General features: G+C 41.1%; 1 protein-coding gene across 1 annotated transcript in view; it reads left to right on the forward strand.

Annotated features, from left to right (window-relative positions):
- The first annotated feature begins 1,597 nt into the window (after nucleotides 1-1,597).
- The window catches only part of LOC110490048 (interleukin-1 receptor accessory protein), a 37,613-nt gene continuing 17,980 nt past the window's right edge, over nucleotides 1,598-21,230 (forward strand). The window contains 6 exon segments of the mRNA XM_021563167.3: nucleotides 1,598-2,335; nucleotides 4,443-4,537; nucleotides 17,573-17,861; nucleotides 18,122-18,317; nucleotides 19,910-20,078; nucleotides 20,290-20,361. Of these exon segments, the coding sequence (XP_021418842.2) occupies nucleotides 2,334-2,335; nucleotides 4,443-4,537; nucleotides 17,573-17,861; nucleotides 18,122-18,317; nucleotides 19,910-20,078; nucleotides 20,290-20,361 (823 nt within the window). The 5' untranslated portion in view covers nucleotides 1,598-2,333.

Below are 21,230 nucleotides of genomic sequence, written 5' to 3' on the forward strand. Positions count from 1 at the left end.
GTAATCCGTGATTGACTGTAGACCCTGCCACATACCTCTTGTGTCTGAGCCGTTGAATTGAGATTCTACTTTGTCTCTATACTGACGCTTAGCTTGTTTGATTGCCTTGCGGAGGGAATAGTTACACTGTTTGTATTTGGTCATGTTTCCGGTCACCTTGCCCTGATTAAAAGCAGTGGTTCGGGCTTTCAGTTTCAGATTTACACCAGTTAAACACAGCCATTTTTACTGGACTATCTGTTGTTGCCAAGTCTTGATATCACTGGGGCTCAGCCTTGCAATAACCAAGTGGTGAGACACATAGCCCTCTAAATGCTTTACCCAAATGCATAATGAGGGCTCTAACTCCCCTTGTGGTGGTCTGGAGCAATGAAGCCATGACGCTGGGTACCTCTAAGTAACGCGGTGGAAGTACAACCATAACTTAGTGCCACAACGCTGCTCATTTGGGAAGAAATTGAATTATGTATTCTGTGAGTGTGTGTGTGTTGTTGTTAACACCTGCCTAAGTTACTGCCTAGGTCCACCAGCCTGGACGACCAGACGACGTGTCCGTAACAACAATCCCAATCCGGACATCCGCTGCCCATCCTGGTGGTGGACTGCTCCATTGGCAGAATGCCTACCAGGGTAAACCACCAGAGGGGGACCGCAACGGCGATCACCAACCAGGACATCCCCTGGCCATTCTTGTGATGGTTTGCAGCTGTAAGAAAGCCTTCCAGGGTAAACCGCCAGGGGGAGTACTGCTATGCTGATCCACAAACCAGGACGGACATCCAAGGTTCATTCTTATGGTGGGTTGCAACTTGCAGGATCCTTCCAAGTTAAATCCACCAGAGTGGGACTGTCATGACTCCTGTGAAGATCTGAAGAATCAGGTTACAGTGGGTCTGCTCTACAGCGCCCTCTCTCTCCCGCAGAAGAGGAGAGCGGTAAAGTTGGCCATTTTATGATGGTCATAAATACCTGTAGAAACTCTCTTTCTCCCACTCTGCAGAAATGGAAGTTAAAAATCCCATTTGTTATAACAGAGAGAGAATTTGTAGTGCCGTGACATCCAATATTGGATAATGAAACAATGAAACAACAGTTGGAATGGTCCATGGGTACTTAAAAGAACAATTATGTCAGATCAGTTGTTGTTTTGGGATCTCATTAAGGACGGAATAACAACGTTATTTTATTGACTGAATGTTTATGAATCAATTTAACAATTAGGATTTGTTATCTGTAATGGTTATGATAAATTAGTCATTGTTGCTCACTGTTAGCATAAAGATAAATGTGCACATGTTTTTTTCCACTTTCAGCCACCCTAGTTCTAATTATGCGTGTACAGTCAAAAAAGGTAAAATGCACATCCCTATCCATGACAGATTTCTCTATACATTAATAGTTTGAGGCAGATCTTCCCCCCATTAAATGCAATGTATTAACGTAGACTCATCTATTGTGAATACATTTTGGTAAAAACCGTAGCAGATTGACTCCTACCTGCTGATACAAGGCTGAAACCGCAACTAAAATTGAGAAATACCCATAGACTGCAGTCACTGCTCAATACACGAAAAAACGCCTATATTGGAGATTTCGCAACTTGGGTTTTCCGTGGAGGGAGGAGTTGAACTTTACGGTACAAGATTCACTTCCTTCTTCATGGCAATAAGCAGAGCACTAAGAAAAATCTAAAATTATTGAATTATTTATTTCCTTAAATGTAAATATGTTGTCGTAGCACTTAGCCTGTAACTATAAACCAATAACGCAGTTTATGTTGAAATCTATAAGAAAGAATGGTGTCTGAGTTATCCAATAGCTTATTGAAATATTAACTTTGTTTGAGCCTTTATCTATTCCTAAATCCAGCAACAAAAATGCGAGGAGTGTCATTTAAAGTAAATTACAAGTGGCACCTGGGACATCGAACGGGGGCTCACTGAGATTTGCATATCGCAGAACCTCTAAGTAGTTTACGAAGGCTGGCAGTCATTCGTCATAGGGACAGGTAGGCTACGTTTTATGTGTAATATACTCTAGCCTACTACTGAGCCGCATCTCGAGGGTGCTCGACTGTGTCGCTTTGATTGGAAGGATTCCCAAGACCGTGTGGTTGTCGTTTGTCATATGATTTATGGTCCAGTGGTGAATGGTACTGTAAAACAAACCCGGTACTGGCACGGCCGCCGTGTTCCTCTCTGATCGTAAATTAGCCGGCTGCAGCTGAGTCAGACAGTCTCCTCACCCTGCGACAGCCACTCTGTCCTGCCCGGGGTGTCAGCGTTCCCGTTGCCGTCTTCAGCGCTACAGAGTGAACCGGTGGACTTGTGGAGATGTAAGTATCACCTCAACCTATTCATTCGTTTATTACGCATTGTGCACTGTTGCAGTACTAGTTGCATGCAGCCTATAGCTTGCTTTTTTTATCCACATTTAGCCTATAATCCAAACAATTCAAGCAATAATGATTTTCCCATACACTGCAAGCAGAGACATCTCTGTACATATATTGTAATCATTTTCATTTATGCATTTTCATACAGTTTGTCAGTTTTGACAGAAAGACCGTCCTCTTCTCCATCAGATTCCGATCGGACCTGCTTAAACATTGGCGCATGTCTCGTTGTTTTCCGAGTTTGCCAGAGGACTCAGGAAGAGCGTGATATCGATCATAGCGGATAATGAGATTTTCTTTCAAACACATAATGGGTGCTCTTTTGTGGAAGCAGAATCAATTAATGTATGCAAACTGAATTAGCCTAGAATGTCCCCTTTTAAGTAATTTCGTGACTCATTAGAAAACGTCTCCCTTTCGAACTCATGGTTGAATGATTATGATAAATTCTAGGCCAATTCAGGCAGCATTGGCAATGTTTCCAGAAAATTGGATACTAAAGCAGTCATTTGTGACACTCAGATAAGCAGAAGAGAGTGGTTTTGAGTTAAATTAGCCTAAGTAGCCTAGCCTAAAATTAAAATGCTGTTGTGTCCAAAATTGTATTGTACATCAAATGAAGTAACCTAACATTATTTTACACAAGTCAGCATATGTTGCTTTTGAGAATTAACTGAAGTGAGTATAAAGGGATAGTTGAAAGTGATGGTTCACCCAAATTTCACAATTAGGCCTATATATTGGTTTCCGTACCTTGTCCATAGACTGCTTACATGGGTAAGAAAACCAATATTGTAATCTAGTAATAAGATTAACATCTGTTTTCAGATTACACGTCTGTGTGAGTTTAATGTTCTTTAAATAATAATAATAATGTTACATTCAGTGTATCTGTGTTTATATTTGACCATGTTTTGTGCCATGGTCATAGAGACCTCTCATCTTTATCTGTGTTTCTAAAATTTCTCTTCCACGTGCCACTGTGTCTGTCTGGAATTCAATCAAAACCACCTCCACAGTTTCTTTAACTACACAAACTAATGCTCATGCATGCACACGTTTTCTTCTGACAACTGTATCTATACAGTGTGTGGGTAGTCTACCTGGTTGTTGTTGTACAATTTACTGTACTCTTTTAGAAAAAAAAGGTTGCAAACAGGGTACTTCGGCTGTACCCAGAGGAGAACCCTTTTTGGTTCCTGGTAGAATCCTTTTGGGTTTCAGGTAGAACCCTCTATGGAAAGAGTTGAACATGGAACCCAAAGGGGTTCTTCCTGGAACCAAAAAGGTTTTTCCTATGGGGACAGTCAACAAACAATTTTAGGTTCTAGATAGGACTTCTGTGATTTTATGTCACCATGGGAATCAAGAGCTATGCTCTAAATACTGCAAAGTGGGTTTGATTGAATTACGCCCTAAGTGTCTCAATGTGTATTTAATTCAGCATCTGTTCAGTGCCAATGTATCTGGATAGGCAGACCAAGCCAAGGCCATGCCAATTTCTCTTTACTGCCTCAGTCCGTGATAGTGTGGCACAGAGACTTTGGGCAGAAGGCAGCCTCTTGTTCATCTCCCTCTGTGCTGTTGCAGTAAAAAGCGGTGATCAATGTGGAGGTGGAGGCACCCATATGTGCTTCCGGGGAGCCACCACATGTCATTACCTACCTCAGTCCTTTCATGTGTGGCAGATCACCATAATTTGATATCCCTCTTCTCTCCTTTGCGCCTCTTCTCTCTTTACTCTCTCCTTCCCTCCACTTATTTCTTCCTTTCTCTCTCACAATCCTGATCTAGTCTCCTTCCCTGCATCTCTGTGTCTCTTTCTGTGTCCTTCCATGTCTCTCTCTCTCTTTCCCGTCAACTCCTCTCTCTCTCCCTCATCTGCCTTTACTATGACCCTGTCCCATCATTTTGTCTCTTTCCCTCAACCCCCTCCAAAGTTTGACAGAACTGACTGAGTGCAAAATCAATATTTGTATAATTAATAGCTGAGTTATTGTAGAGATCGAGGCAGACATATGGTAATGATTTCCCTCACCCTCCCCAGGGCTCTCTTCATCACAGCTCTTCTATCTATCTCAGTTGCCATGGTGGGAGTAGGTGGGACTACTGCAGCCACCACTCCATCCAGTGTCCACTCAGGTGAGTGATAGTTCCGACAAGGAGGTTTTGATTGGTCAGTATTATGCTACACTCCGAATATGAACCCTAGTACCCTCCGTAGGCAATTCATGTAGATTATAAAATATTGGATGTGAATATATGAATAGCTCCACTTTGCTAAATGGAGTTCACACCATATTTATTACACCTATCCAGTCCTTCCCAAACTATCCCACAATTATGTGTGTAGGGGGTAGAGTCCTGCACAGGTCAGTTTTTTGGAGCCGCACCCACCTCATGCCGGCCACATCAGTTCGGAACCCCACCCATCAGGGCAGATTGTTCTCCGCAACACGACCCATTCGCATAGGATTGTTTTCGAGAGCCCGTCCTTTACCTGCCATATGACATTATTTTAATTAATTGTATTTGTGACTTCACAGTAGTAGGCTTTATTATAATGAATACTATTAGGCTATTATTACTATTCCCCTTCCCTGCATGAATTAATGTCTATTCAACATTTGGATAAAAGGAAACCATGCCATGAATTAAGAACTATATATTTTTATTTTCACAATGTGATCTTTACATTCAATATGGTTTAGATAATAAAATTGTTTAGGCCTAATTACAACTTAAACAAACTATTCCCAGAATCAAATATAGGCTGCAAAAATAAGCTACATTTAGTTTGTAGGCTACTCAAATTACTACCCGCACCAGTTTACACTTTGTATGGCCTGCATATGCCTGAATTAATGTAATAATTAACTGAATTATGGAAAACAAATAGGCCTATCTGCTTGCTCTTTGTGTAGGCTGTGTATCCATCTTCCTCTTTGTTGACCTACCAAACTGGGGATTTCACTCGCGCAGCACCTGTTTCCCTTATCATAATATCCTTTTCTTTTTCTTTATCCGGTTTTCTACGATAGCCATTTTCGCGTGAGCTAGGCTATCCAGGAAAAGTGAACTTGGCAACGTGTCAGACTCACGGATTGAAATAATGTTTTCATTCACCCCGGGGGAACCATGGGTATCCAACTCGATGCAGGACTAGCTTGAGGTTGACTTGACATTGGGAATTCGAGAATAGGTTCACAGGCCCGTTCTGTTTCTGGTTGAATGAGCACATTCTCTGGCTGAATCTCAAACCGAACACTTGGCCTCTAAGCCTTTTATTGAGTGTCCACTCACTGTTGTGTTCGATAGTGAGCACTTGAGTTTGCAAGTGTTTTGGCCAAAATAATAATTTAGACAATTACATTTTTATTTATTTACAGTGCCTTGCGAAAGTATTCGGCCCCCTTGAACTTTGCGACCTTTTGCCACATTTCAGGCTTCAAACATAAAGATATAAAACTGTATTTTTTTGTGAAGAATCAACAACAAGTGGGACACAATCATGAAGTGGAACGACATTTATTGGATATTTCAAACTTTTTTAACAAATCAAAAACTGAAAAATTGGGCGTGCAAAATTATTCAGCCCCTTTACTTTCAGCGCAGCAAACTCTCTCCAGAAGTTCAGTGAGGATCTCTGAATGATCCAATGTTGACCTAAATGACTAATGATGATAAATACAATCCACCTGTGTGTAATCAAGTCTCCGTATGAATGCACCTGCACTGTGATAGTCTCAGAGGTCCGTTAAAAGCGCAGAGAGCATCATGAAGAACAAGGAACACACCAGGCAAGTCCGAGATACTGTTGTGAAGAAGTTTAAAGCCGGATTTGGATACAAAAAGATTTCCCAAGCTTTAAACATCCCAAGCAGCACTGTGCAAGCGATAATATTGAAATGGAAGGAGTATCAGACCACTGCAAATCTACCAAGACCTGGCCGTCCCTCTAAACTTTCAGCTCATACAAGGAGAAGACTGATCAGAGATGCAGCCAAGACGCCCATGATCACTCTGGATGAACTGCAGAGATCTACAGCTGAGGTGGGAGACTCTGTCCATAGGACAACAATCAGTCGTATATTGCACAAATCTGGCCTTTATGGAAGAGTGGCAAGAAGAAAGCCATTTCTTAAAGATATCCATAAAAAGTGTTGTTTAAAGTTTGCCACAAGCCACCTGGGAGACACACCAAACATGTGGAAGAAGGTGCTCTGGTCAGATGAAACCAAAATTGAACTTTTTGGCAACAATGCAAAACGTTATGTTTGGCGTAAAAGCAACACAGCTGAACACACCATCCCCACTGTCAAACATGGTGGTGGCAGCATCATGGTTTGGGCCTGCTTTTCTTCAGCAGGGACAGGGAAGATGGTTAAAATTGATGGGAAGATGGATGGAGCCAAATACAGGACCATTCTGGAAGAAAACCTGATGGAGTCTGCAAAAGACCTGAGACTGGGACGGAGATTTGTCTTCCAACAAGACAATGATCCAAAACATAAATCAAAATCTACAATGGAATGGTTCAAAAATAAACATATCCAGGTGTTAGAATGGCCAAGTCAAAGTCCAGACCTGAATCCAACCGAGAATCTGTGGAAAGAACTGAAAACTGCTGTTCACAAATGCTCTCCATCCAACCTCACTGAGCTCGAGCTGTTTTGCAAGGAGGAATGGAAAAAAATGTCAGTCTCTCGATGTGCAAAACTGATAGAGACATACCCCAAGCGACTTACAGCTGTAATCGCAGCAAAAGGTGGCGCTACAAAGTATTAACTTAAGGGGGCTGAATAATTTTGCACGCCCAATTTTTCAGTTTTTGATTTGTTCAAAAAGTTTGAAATATCCAATAAATGTCGTTCCACTTCATGATTGTGTCCCACTTGTTGTTGATTCTTCACAAAAAAATACAGTTTTATATCTTTATGTTTGAAGCCTGAAATGTGGCAAAAGGTCGCAAAGTTCAAGGGGGCCGAATACTTTCGCAAGGCACTGTATTTATTTGATTGAACCTTCATTTAAACAGGGACTCACATTGAGATTAAACATCTATTTTAAAAGAGAGCCCTGTACACATTACAATAAAAACAGAATATTAAAACATACACATTGTCGTGTCTTTGGCTATGCCGGATTAACTGATATGACATGCTATTCTATAAAATCCTTTCTCTGTAATTAATATTACCTGATTGAGCGAATCATGTAAATTTAATTAACTAGAAAGTCGGGGAACCACAAACAAATATTTATAGAGCTTTTATCTTCAGAATAAACTCTTAAAGACCTAGTAATATTTTACATCAATAGCAGTCAATATTAATCGTCACCTTATTTCAGTCTCATCTGAAAGTTGTAAATTCTTGGTTATCTTCACGAACCCTGGCTAACAAAATTTGGTTTAATTATTTATTTACTAAATACCTAACTAATCACACATAATTACATATACACAGAATGAATCATACCTTGATTACAAATTATATCATGAAGGAATACGTCCCTAGCGGGCGGAACAGATATGACAGCTGGTTACACAAAGAAAAGGGTCTGGGTTTGAGTGAAAGAGCGGGAAGACTGAGGAACAAAGGGAGAAGCGATGTCTCTATCGTAAATACAGTATCTGATGCATTCTAAATTACCACTCATTTGGAAAAGGAAAATGCAATAAATATTTACTCTGAGCTGCTCTTCGGTAGGTTGGTGGTAGATGGAAGGCCGTGTTGCCCAACCGAGTCCTTTGTCTTTTGAAGAATGTCTCTGGTGGTAAATTGGATACGTTGTAGTAACGTTGTTGTGTGGTAGACGGGATACTCTGTCTGTTCTTTCCTAGTCCAAGTTTGCAGCTGCTGTTGCTAACTCAACGGCTAGGAGGTGTCACTTCTGTAGTAAATAAGAGTTCAAAGTTCATACCATTCACAACCAAAGCTCACGCTGAGGTTGGCTTAGTTCTGTAGTTGACATGTTAGTCCTTTTAACGTATGGACCGTCGTCCTCACATCCTCGGAACAGGAGGTTACATTTTCGTCAAGGCTTTATATAGTGGAGCGAGAAGGGTGTGTTTGAAAAGTTTTATAACCCATGTCTCTTCACAGGGGCGGGCCACTGATTGAGCAGAGCCCTAACCTTATGAAAACCCAAATCTCTCATTTGGAAGATAAAATTAAATTTAATCTCTTCACCAATAATTTTATATTCAAACATTTAAATTGAACAACAATTCCATGTGAATCCGATAACTACAATGTGCAGACTTTATGTCATCCTATCATTGATGAGAATGTCTCAGATGACAACCGAACTGACATCATATTCATTAAGTACCACCACTAATGTTCAATTGGTCGGATTACCAGAATATAGTTAATTTCCCCCCACCTTCTGATGTTCCCAGAATCTCTATGTTAACCAAAGGATTTTCAAATGTCACATCAGTAGGGTAGAGAGAGGAAAAAGGGGGGAGAGGTATTTATGACTGTCATAAACATACTCCCAGGCCAACGTCATGACAGTCCCCCCATGTTGGGTTCAATCTTGCGATAAACCTGCATGTTGCAAACCAACATAAAAATGACCGTGGGTTGTCCTGGTTGTGGTCCATCGTTGTGGTCCCCATCTGGTTGTCGACCCGGGTAGGGTTTCTGAGAATGAAGTCCACTCCATGGCTGGACAGCAGATGTCCAGTTGGTGATCGCTGTTGCAGTCCCCCCTCTGGTGTGGTCGACCCGGGTAGGGTATCTGCACTTGAAGAAGTCCGTGCGTTTATGCTTACGCAAGAGCACAAGGGAAAGAAACCAAGTATCCTGGCAGATTACAACTTGTTCAGAATTAGTCTGACGTCGTCAGGTAATTTCCAGGTCAATGCCTGGAGGTCAGTCAGAATTGATGTCGAGGGAGTCTGTAGTGGTTTTACTACCAGTCACTGTCTTCCACTATTGTAGTGGCGGTAGGTATGAAGAAGTCTACTTCATAGCTATGTTATCCATGGAGGAGCTAACTTCATGACGGAAGTACTCTTTAAGTATTAGACCAGTCGTACGTGGTGTGATCGTGGTTCATGACTTCTAATAACTTTTCTCCTGAACGGAGGGTTCTATTTATTAGTGGCGTGTGTTAACCATTGGAAGAGTGCAATGGAGATTCCCTTCCCCGTGTTGCACTCTGAGTGACTCCTATGTTGCTATTATCAATAGCAATTTAACTTGTGAGGTTACTAATCCTCTTACTGAGTGTTGCTGGACTGACAGTGGTATTGGTAGGGGCAAAAAAACTAAACATGGATGTTCCTAAATCTGTGGCGACTGAAGGGATTTCTAGTGTTATCCATTCTTATGAACAGGTTTGGTAACTTATTATTCTTATCTTAATTAATGAAGTTACATATGGAGGGAGTTTCTGTCAGGTTGCTTTTTAAATAAATAAAAGAGAATGCAGCTCTCTTATTACAGACAGAGGTCCATCCCACATTTTTATACAGACTACAATGATCAGTCCTAAATTTGTCCCCTGTGATAAAACGTATTGCTGAATGGTAGACTGTGTCCAAGGGTTTTAAAACAGAGGTTGCTGCATGCATGTAAACAATTTCACCAAAATCCAATACAGGGAGAAGCGTTGCTTGAACAATCTTTCTCCTATTTTTAATACTAAGGCATGATTTATTTAGATATAAAAAACTATCTTGGATCTTAGCTTCTTATTCATATTTGTTATAGGCGTTATGAAGGATAACTTGTCATCAATCCAGACACCCAGGTACTTATATTGAGAAACAAGCTCCATTTAAAGTGTGTATATGCAGGTCCTCAGGGTCAACACTTCGTGACACTCGATGTCCCAACTGCCACTTATCAATTTTCTAAACCATTCGCGAACATTGTCTCCTGCGACCTGTCTTCTTGTAGCATGACTCACTTGCTACTGTATGAAACAGGGGCACTGGGGACCAGGGGCAAACACAGACGCATACTCCAATAGACAGTGAGAAAGTAGTAAAAATAAACCCACATCTCTCTACTTCTGCACAAATTATGTGCAATTATATCGGTCGCCAGTGATTTCATCACTTGGTTTTAGCTTGTTGTAACCTGCCTGCTGCAAACAAAGTGGGTGAAAACACTCTTTGGTGATGAATTTTCAATTCCTGTGTTATAAAATACATTTTACCAAGACAAATGATTGTTCATGTTCTGAATCATTCATTGTGATATTTCTCTAACATATTGTGGTGGAAATTCAACACCAGTGACACCTGAAGTCATATTTCACAGAGATCAAATCAAAGATCAAATTTGATTTGTCACATGCGCCGAATTACAACAGGTGTTTTAAGAAAAATACCCCCCCAAAAATAAATAAAAATAACAAATAATTAAAGAGCAGCAGTAAAACAACAATAGAGAGGCTATATATACAGGGGGTCCCGGTACAGAGTCAGTATGCTGGGGCACCGGTTAGTCGAGGTAATTGAGGTAATATGTACATGTAGTTATTAAAGTGACTATGCATAGATAATAACAGAGTAGCATCAGTGTAAAAGAGAGGGGGTTTGGGTAGCCATTTGATCAGATGTTCATGAGTCATGGCTTGGGGGTAGAAGCTGTTGAGAAGCCTCTTGGATCTAGACTTGGCTGCAGCTGTAGAACACCTTTTGAGGATCTGAGGACCCATGCCAAATATTTTCAGTCTCCTGAGGGGGAATAAGATTTTGTCGCGACCTCTTCATGACTGTCTTGGTGTGCTTGGACCATGTTAGTTTGTTGCTAATATATGTATGTATATTATTAGTGTTGGATAGAAAACACTCTAAAGTTTCTAAAACTGTTTGAATGATGTTTGTGAGTATAACATAACTCATATGACAAGCAAAATCCTGAGGAGAAATTAAAACAGGAAGTGAGATATCTGGGCTTTGTATGTATTCACCAGAGTCCCCAATGAAATACCCTTGAGATATGAATGATGTTGCACTGCCTAGGGGTTCCACTAGATGTAAACCATTAACAGAATTTGTAATGAGGCTTCTATGTTGTTGTGGGAGTGAATGAGAGCAGAATATATCAGCTGTCCATCAAGCAGCCATTTTGTGATTGCGCTTTTTCCTCATGGTACCCACTTGCGTTCCATGGCTCACGAAGACTAGAAGGAATACTCCGGTTGGTAATCCTTTATTGAAGCTATATGTTAAAAACATCCTAATGATTGATTCTGTACTTAGTTTGAAATGTTTCTTCGACCGTTAATATCACTTTTTGAAGTTTTTGTCCGATATAACGCTGACCAGAATTTAACAAAATAAGGTATTTGGACATAAATAACGGACATTTCGAACAAAACAAACATTTATTGTGGACCTGGGATTCCTGGAGTGCTTTCTGATGTAGATCATCAAAGGTAAGGGAATATTTATCATGTAATATCTTGTTTATGTTGATGCCATCTTTGCGGCTGTAGTGTTTTTAAATTGAGCTCCGTCTCAGATTATTGCATCCATTTCTTTTTCCGTAAAGTTTTTTTGAAATCTGTCACAGCGGTTGCATTAAGGAGAGGTATATCTATAATTCCATGTGTATATTATCATCTACATTTATGATGAGTATTTCTGTTGAATGATGTGGCTATGCAAAATCACTTGATGTTTTTGGAACTGGTGAATCTAACACGCCAATGTAAACTCAGATTATTTTGATATAAATATGAACATTATCAAACAAAACATGCATGTATTGTGTAACATGAAGTCCTATGAGTGTCATGTGATGAAGAAAATTAAAGGTTAGTGATTAATTTTCTTTATTTCTGGTTTTTCTGAATGCTATATTTTGCTGGAAAATGGCTGTGCTTATTGTGGTTTGGTGGAGACCTAACATAATCGTTTGTAGTGCTTTCACTGAAAATCCTATTTGAAATCGGACACTTTGGTGGGATTAACAATGAAAATAAATTAAAAATGATATGAGACACATGTATGTTTTAGGAATTGTAATTATGAGATTTCTGTGGTTTGAATTTTGGCACCCTCTATTTTCACTGGTAGTTGTCATATCGATCCCGGTATCGGGATTGCAGCCATAACAGGTTAACCTTTTTGGGATAGGGGGCAGCAATTTCACTTTTGGATAAATAGCGTGCCCAGACTGAACTGCCTCCTACCCTGTCCCAGATGCTAATATATGCATATTATTATATATAGTATTGGATAGAAAACACTGAAGTTTCTAAAACTGTTTGAATGATGTCTGTGAGTATAACATAACTCATTTTGCAGGCAAAAACTGAGAAAGATTCCAAACAGGAAGTGAGAAATCGATTTTCAAAACAGTGCCTATTGAAATCCTAGTGAGATATGAATGAGGATGCACTTCCTAGGGCTTCCACTAGATGTCACTGTCTTTTGAAACTGGTTTGAGGATTCTACTATAAAGGAGGTGCTCATAATAGCTCTGAGTCTGGCAGAGAGCCTCGGTCTCATGAAGCGCGCTCCCGACAGAGTTTGCTCTCGTTCCAATGCTTTTCTTCAGACAATGAAATTCTCCGGTTGGAACCTTATTGATGATTTATGTTAAAAACATCCTAAAGATTGATTGCACACATCATTTGACTTGTTTCTACGGACTGTAACGGAACTTTGAGTTTTTGTCTGGCGGAAGTGTTTGCGCCTCATGAAGACTTTTGAATTTTTTTTATTTTACCTTTATTTTACTAGGCAAGTCAGTTAAGAACAAATTCTTATTTTCAATGACGGCCTAGGAACAGTGGGTTAACGGCCTGTTCAGGGGCAGAATGACAGATTTGTACCTTGTCAGCTCAGGGATTCGAACTTGCAACCTTTCGGTTACTAGTCCAACGCTCTAACCATGGGCTGAACATGCTAACAACAAGTGGCTTTACGGAAGTTTATGGAACAAATCAGTCATCTATTGTCAAACTGGGATTCCTGGGAGTGCCTTCTGATGAAGATCAAAGGTAAGTGAATATTTATAGTGTTTTTTTCTAGCTTCTGTTGATGCCAAAATGGCGGATATTCCTCTGGCTGTTTTGGGTTCTGAGCGCCATTCTCAGATTATGCTTTTTCCGTAAAGTTTTTTAAAAATCTGACACAGCAGTTGAATAGAGGATAAGTCTATCTTTTATCAATGTTTATTATGAGTATTTCTGCAAAATCACCGGATGTTTTGGAATCAAAACATTACTGCACATAACACGCCAATGTAAACTGAGATTTTTGGATATAAATATGCACATTATCAAACAAAACATACATGTATTGTGTAACATGATGTCCAATGAGTGTCATCTGATGAAGCGCATCAAAGGTTAGTGATTAATTTTATCTATATTTCTGCTTTTTGTGACTCCTATCTTTGGCAGGAAAATGGCTGTGTGTGTTTTTGTGACTTGACTCTGACCTAACATAATCATATGCTGTGCTTTAGCTGTAAAGCATTTTTAAATCGGGCACGATGGGTATATTAAAAAGATGTTTATCTTTCATTTGCTGTAATGGACTTGTTAATGTGTGAAAGTTACATATTTCTAAAAAATATTTTTGAATTTCGCGCACTGCCGTTTAGAGGAAGGTTGTCGAGGGGTTCCGCCTGCCCTTGAAAGGTTAAAGTAGTTGGCAATATCAGTGGGTTTTGTGATAAATGAGCCATCTGATTCAATGAATGAGTTAGATTTGTTTTCCTCAAAAAAATGCCATTTAAACAGCTTGGAAAATTCCAGAAACTGATGTCATGGCTTTAGAAGAATCTGCTAATTGACATAATTTGAGTCAATTGAAGGTGTACCTGTGGATGTATTTCAAGGCCTACCTTCAAACTCAGTGCCTCTTTCCTTGACATCATGGGAAAATCAAAAGAAATCAGCCAAAAAAAAATTGTAGATCTCCACAAGTCTGGTTCATCTGTACAAACAATAGTACACAAGTATAAACACCATGTGACCACGCAGCCTTCATAGCCCTCAGGAAGGAGGTACAAAAGTATCTATATCCACAGTAAAACGAGTCCTATATTGACATAATCTGAAAGGCCGCACAGCAAGGAAGATGCCACTGCTCCAAAACCGCCATATAAAAGCCAGTCTACGGTTTGCATCTGCACATGGGGACAAAGATTGTGCTTTTTGGAGAAATGTCCTCAGGTCGGATGAAACAAAAATAGAACTGTTTGGCCATAATGACCATCGTTAATGTTTGGTGGAAAAAGAGGGAGGCTTGCAAGCCAAAGAAAACCATCCCAACCGTGAAGCACGGGGGTGGCAGCATCATGTTGTGGGGGTGCTTTGCTGCAGGAGGGACTGGTGCACTTCACAAAATAGATGGCATCATGAGGGAGGACAACTATGTGGATATATTGAAGCAACATCTCAAGACATCAGTCAGGAAGTTAAAGCTTGGTCGCAAATGGGCCTTCCAAATGGACATTGACCCCAAGCATACTTCCAAAGTTGTGGCAAAATGGCTTAAGGACAAGAAAGTCAAGGCATTAGAGTGGCCATCACAAAGCCCTGACCTCAATCCTATAGAAAGAACATTTGTGGGCAGAACTGAAAAAGTGTGTGCGAGCAAGGAGGCCTACAAACCAGACTCAGTTACACCATCTCTGTCAGGAGGAATGGGCCAAAATTCATCCAACTTATTGTGGGAAGCTTGTGGAAGGCTACCTGAAACAGTTGACCCAAGTTAAACAATTTAAAGGCAATGCTATCAAATACTAATTGACTGTATGTAAACTTCTGACCCAATGGGAATGTGATGAAAGAAATTAAAGCTGAAAGAAATCATTCTCTCTACTATTATTCTGACATTTCACATTCTTAAAATTAAGTGGTGATCCTAACTGACCTAAAACAGGGAATTTGTCTTGGATTAAATGTCAGGAATTTTGAAAAACTGAGTTTAATGTATTTGGCTAAGGTGTATGTAAACTTCCGACTTCAACTGTTTATAGACCTTTTCTCGCATCTCTCGCATTTTTTGAGGCCTTGCTCACAATTCATTCTGTGACAGCACAGTGATCAAACGATATACTGTATGTGAGGTTCTTGATCATATCTTTGATCATGACACTGGTGAGGAGGAGAGAGTCCTTGTTAAACTTCGACACAAAGTAGTCTGTGACAAATAGTACAATATGTTTCATCTGAGTATTTGTTATAGTCAAAATTGTCCATACATTATGCTTTTTTTAACTCAAAAACAAGTTGTATGAGCTCAGGTCAATGAGGCCTACAGGCCATAAATAGCAAATAGAAGTTAAAATCTTGTAATGTTCACACGAAATTAAGTTGATAAAAAGATCTAACACAACATGACTACCATCATGACTCGTGACCGCCGGTGTGACATTAATACGGTCACCATAAGTGTCACAGTCACCATACGGTCACCATAGGTGTGTGTGTGTTAAGGTGCGGATTAAAGGGAAGCACACCCGCAAGCTGCCCTGTGACACCAGCCTACCAGATGACCTAAATAACTTCTATGTTCGCTTCGAAGGCAAGCAACACTGAAGCATGCATGACAGCATCAGCTGTTCTGGACGACTGTGTGATAACGCTCTCCATAGCTGTTGTGAGTAAGACCTTTAAACAGGTCAATATTCACAATGCCGCAGGGTCTGACAGTTACCAGGACTTGTACTCCAAGCATGCGCTGACCAACTGGCAAGTGTCTTCACTGACATTTTCAACCTGTCCCTGTGCCCAAGAACACTAAGGTAACCTGCCTAAATATCTACCGACCCGTAGCACTCCTGTAGCCATGAAGTGCTTTGAAAGGCTGGTCATGGCTCACATCAACACCATTTTCCCAGAAACCCTAGACCCACTCAAATTTGCATACCGCCCCAACAGATCCACAGATGATGCAATCTCTATTGCAGTCCACACTGCCCTTTCCCACCTGGACAAAAGGAACACCTATGTGAGAATGCTGGACAGAGCAATTCCTTTACCAGGCCGTGATCTGACTGGTCAGGACGCTCTTGATGGTGCAGCAGTAGTTTTTGGAGAGGACCTGGGGTGGCGTTCTGAATTTCTTCAGCAGCCTTAGGAAGTAGATATGTGTGCCCTCTTGACAAGAGTGGTGTTGTTGGTCCATGACAAGTCCTCGGTGATGTGGACGCCAAGGAACATAAAACTGCTGACTCTCTACTGCAGTCCATTTGATGTGGATCCTCCTCAATTAACAATACTGGCTTAAGGGAGAGGTTGTTATCCTGTCACCACAATGCCAGTTCACTTACCTCCTCTCTACAATGCCAGTTCACTTACCTCCTCTCTATAGGCTGCTTCGTCGTTGTTGGTTATCAGGCCTACAACCCTGGTGTCGTCAGCAAACTTGATGATGGAGTTTGTGTCGTGCAAAGATACACAGTTGTGGGTGAACAGGAAGTATAGCAGAGGGCTGATTACACAACCTTGGGGGACCTCTGTGTTAAGTGTCAGTGTGGAGGAGGTGTTGCCAATCCTCACAGCCTGTGGTCTGCCTTTCATGATGTCAAGGATCCAGTTGCAGAGGGTGTGGTCCAGACCCAGGGCTCTAAGCTTGGTGTCAAACTTGGAGGAATTACACAATAGTGTTGAATGCTAAACTGTAGTCAATGAAGAGCATTCTCACATAGATGTTCCTCTTGTCCAGATGTGTTACAGCCGTGTGAATATGAATATGTGTGAATATGAATATGAAAATGGCATCTTCCATGGATCTGTTGGAGCATCTGATATCAACGTAATATCAGCTAAATCACTGGTTTATTCTTGTGGGACAAGCTTATTTTAGCTCGCAGGTGCATGTCTTCTCCCGTTAGTATCGTTTAAGAAGGTGCGTATAGACCTCTGCAAACGGAAACTTGCAGGTGTTTTTTTAATAGTCAGATTAATACTCTGTGTGAATCTGACAGGGGAATTACCGTCAAACTGTCGTGCAGCCCAGCATAGCCCCCCTACCTCCACCCCTTTACAGAAACATATGATGAGGACTACAGTAGTACAGGCCCCCCAATATCAGCAGAGTGCCCCACATCTCACTCCTTCTCCCTATTCCACTTCTCCAAGCCCAATGTTCCTAAATACAACATGTGAAGTGGGGTACAATGTAAGAGAGAGAGAGAGAGGTGTGGTTTTGTCTGTCTAGAGTAATCCCTCTATCCCTCTTAGTGATCCAGTGCCATGACTGGGGCGAGTCAGACGATGGAGCCGTGAGGGTGATGGAGGGGGAGGCATGCTGGCTTCTCTGCCCTCTCTTCTCCCACCCCACTGTCTACAACTATAGCTCGGCCCAGGCAGCAGGCCTCAACCTAGTGTGGTACCACGTGGCTGCAGGTCAGGACCTGGAACAACCCATCGACTTCCACCACCCCGACCAGAGGCTCAGCAAGGAGAGGGAGAGGCTGTGGCTGCAGCCCACCACCACGCAGGACGCGGGCCAGTACATCTGCATGCTGAGGTAGGATGGAGACTGGGCTCGGTAGTGCCAAGAAAACCTGTCTATGAGCAGATGTTTGTATAAAAATGTGTCATTCTTTTAATCTTTTGAACCCATCATCATTATCTGCCAGACGGTCAGAAAGTGCGTCATATCCTGAGCCAAAACCTCCCGACCTACAGTATCTTTTTTTTGTTTTAAATGACAAAGTCACAGTTTGTCTGATTTAACATTGTGTGTGTGTGTGTGTGTGTGCGCGTGCGCGTGCTTTCCCCTCTCAGAAACAGGACATCGTGTGCCAAGATTGCCATGCGTCTGGAGGTGTTGCCAAGTGGACAGGACCCCAACTGTGAGGTGAAGGCTGCTGTACCTCCCACCCCAGTCATCGCGCCCATACAAGATGGCAGGACCCTAACCTGCCCTGACCTGGAGCACATCAAGCTGCCTAACACTAGCCACTCTGTCACCTGGTACCATGTAAGGTGACCCTCGGTCTGTCTGTGTACAATTAATTTAATTTACCATATGCGAGAATGGCTAGTACTGTTACTTGGATGCTGTACCTAATATAAATAGCAGCTAAGAAAGTGTATTACTTGATACAATTTAAAAAATAGATTCCTTATTAAAAAGCAGTGCGATCATCAGTATACCCCAGGGGTCAAAACATTGTTGTCAGATTGTATATATTTTTTGGTTTAGCAAACTAGTGTCACCGAAATTTCATGATTTTTAACCACTTTAAAATGGACATGTATACAACATTTCAAAGCTCACTATTTCGAATTACACATAATTTAAAAGCCAATTTCATAGAGAATGTAAAAACTAGACTATATGTAGTAGCTTCCTTTGAAGAGATGTTTGGGTCTAAGTAGGTGTTTGCTGTTTGGCAGTCTAAATTGTGGGATATGCAAATATGCACATATTTGTATTTATTATGGATCCCCATTACCTGCTGCCAAGGCAGCAGCTACTCTTCCTGGGGCCCAGCAAAATTAAGGCAGTTATACAATTTTAAAAACATTACAATACACCAGAAAATCAACACTGTAACAGATTTCTGTATTTTTCTTTCTACAGTAAATCATACAGTAATGTGCTGCTATATCAGTATACAATATGTTACTGTAGACCTCAAGGCATTTCTGGTCTAGCAAATTACTGCATTTGTTAGCTGTAAAATTAACAACAAATATTCAGCTAAGATACCGAATAGTACATTTACAGTAAGTTCCTTTATTTTCAAAATTGAAGCACATGTGCCATTTCAAGACTGATTTATAAAGTTTAACTGGTTTCATCACTGATTACAAAATTTGAGGACGCTCCAATGTTTTGGCCACAGTTTTTTGTTAAGTTTTAGAACCTTTTAAGGTTAAACCTTTGAATTTGCTGAACATATCTTATGTTTTGGCCATCACAGTTGTATTAAATCCGTCTAGAATGCGGTTTCAACCAATCATCATCCAGGATTAGACCCACACGTTGTATAAACAATTGCATTGTCTTTGTTTTATGTTGATTGTCAATTTGTACCCAGTGTAGAAACACACGACGGAATGTTCTGTAGAGTAATCAACTATAGAAAAGTTGACAATAAAATTACTGTAAAAGTGGAACACAACACGTTACAATACGACAGGATGCCAGTCTATCACAGGGACTTACTCCCAACCCATCTCCTTAATGCTGAGTGCCAAGCAGGGCGGAAACTCTAACCACAAGGGCAAGGAGTTGGTCTCACAAATATAACCTCTAACAAAGCATGGCAGGACATACACTAGATGCCCAAAAGGTCAATGGACCTCTTTGGTTCCTCTCTTCTACTAAAGATTATCTACTACAGTGGAGGCGGCTGAGGGAAGGACGGCTCATAATAATGGCCAGAACAGAGCACATGGAATGGCACAAACATATGGAAACCATGTGTTTGATACCATTTCACTAATTCCCCTCTAGCCACTACCACAAGCCTGTCATCCCCAATTAAGGTGACACCAACCTCCTGTGATCGACTGTGCTCTACCCCCCCCCCCCCCCCCCCCTCCTGTGTTGACCTTGAGCAGGGGTGCAATGCGTTCGGGAACTTCAACATCGATCGTGTGCTCAAAGGAGACAAGCTGGTCATCCATGTAATGTTGGAGCACTACCAAGGACTGTACCACTGTGTGGTCACTTATGAGACCAAAGGAAGAGCCATCAAATTCACCAGAGTGGTCAATGTAACCGCAGTGTGTAAGGCCTTTTTCACAACTATCTGAAAGTTTTGTAACTATGAACGTTGCACTGTACATCCTTTTGTTAATGTTTGAGACCATGAAAGCAATTCAGTGATATGTTTTTGAATATTTCCTATAGTTAAGGTTTTATGGATAAATATCTGATATTGCAATATGATAATGTCAAACTTTCAATAAGCGTAATATCTGCTTTGTGTTTCTCTCAGCTTCCAGTGGTTTACCCAAACAGCCAAATATACTCAACCCTGCCAAGGAGCAATTATATCCTGTCAAACAAGGTAGGTAGAGATAGACTATGAGATACATCAGCATATCAATATATTGATCAAGATATAGACAGTGTACAAAACATTAGGAACACTGCTCTTTCCATGACATAGACTGAGCAGGTGAATCCAGGTGAAGGCTATGATCCCTTATTGATGTCACTTCAATCAGTCTAGATGAAGGGGAGGAGACAGGTTAAAGAAAGATGTTTAATCATTGAGACAATTGGATTGTGTATGTGTGCCATTCAGAGGGTGAATGAGCAAGACAAAAGATTTAAGTGCCCTGGAATGCGTTATGGTACTAGGTGCCAGGCGCACCGGTTTGTGTCAAGAACTGCAACACTGCTGCGTTTTTCACTCTCAACAGTTTCCCGTGTGAATCAATAATGGTCCAACACCCAAAGGACATCCAGCCAACTTGACACAGGAAGAGATAAAAGGAGAATTGACAAAGCATGTGTGAAAGAAATGGTGTACAAGCTAATGATGTGGAAATACTGAAAAGCATATATATATATATATATGAATCTGCAATAGGTAAGCAGCTTGGTTTGAAGAAATCAACTGTGGGAGCAATTATTAAGAAATGGAAGACATACAAGACCACTGATAATGTCCCTCGATCTGGGGCTCCACGCAAGATCTCACCCCGTGGGGTCAAAATGATCACAAGAACGGTGAGCAAAAATCCCAGTACCACACAGGGGGGACCTAGTGAATGACCTGCAGAGAGCTGGGACCAAAGTAACAAAGCCTACCATCAGTAACACACTATGCCGCCAGGGACTCAAATCCTGCAGTGCCAGACGTGTCCCCCTGTTTAAGCCAGTACATGTCCAGGCCTGTCTGAAGTTTGCTAGATAGCATTTGGATGATCC

The sequence above is a fragment of the Oncorhynchus mykiss genome, chromosome 15, assembly GCF_057628025.1.
Source record: "Oncorhynchus mykiss isolate SJ-2025 chromosome 15, ASM5762802v1, whole genome shotgun sequence".
NCBI lineage: Eukaryota > Metazoa > Chordata > Actinopteri > Salmoniformes > Salmonidae > Oncorhynchus > Oncorhynchus mykiss.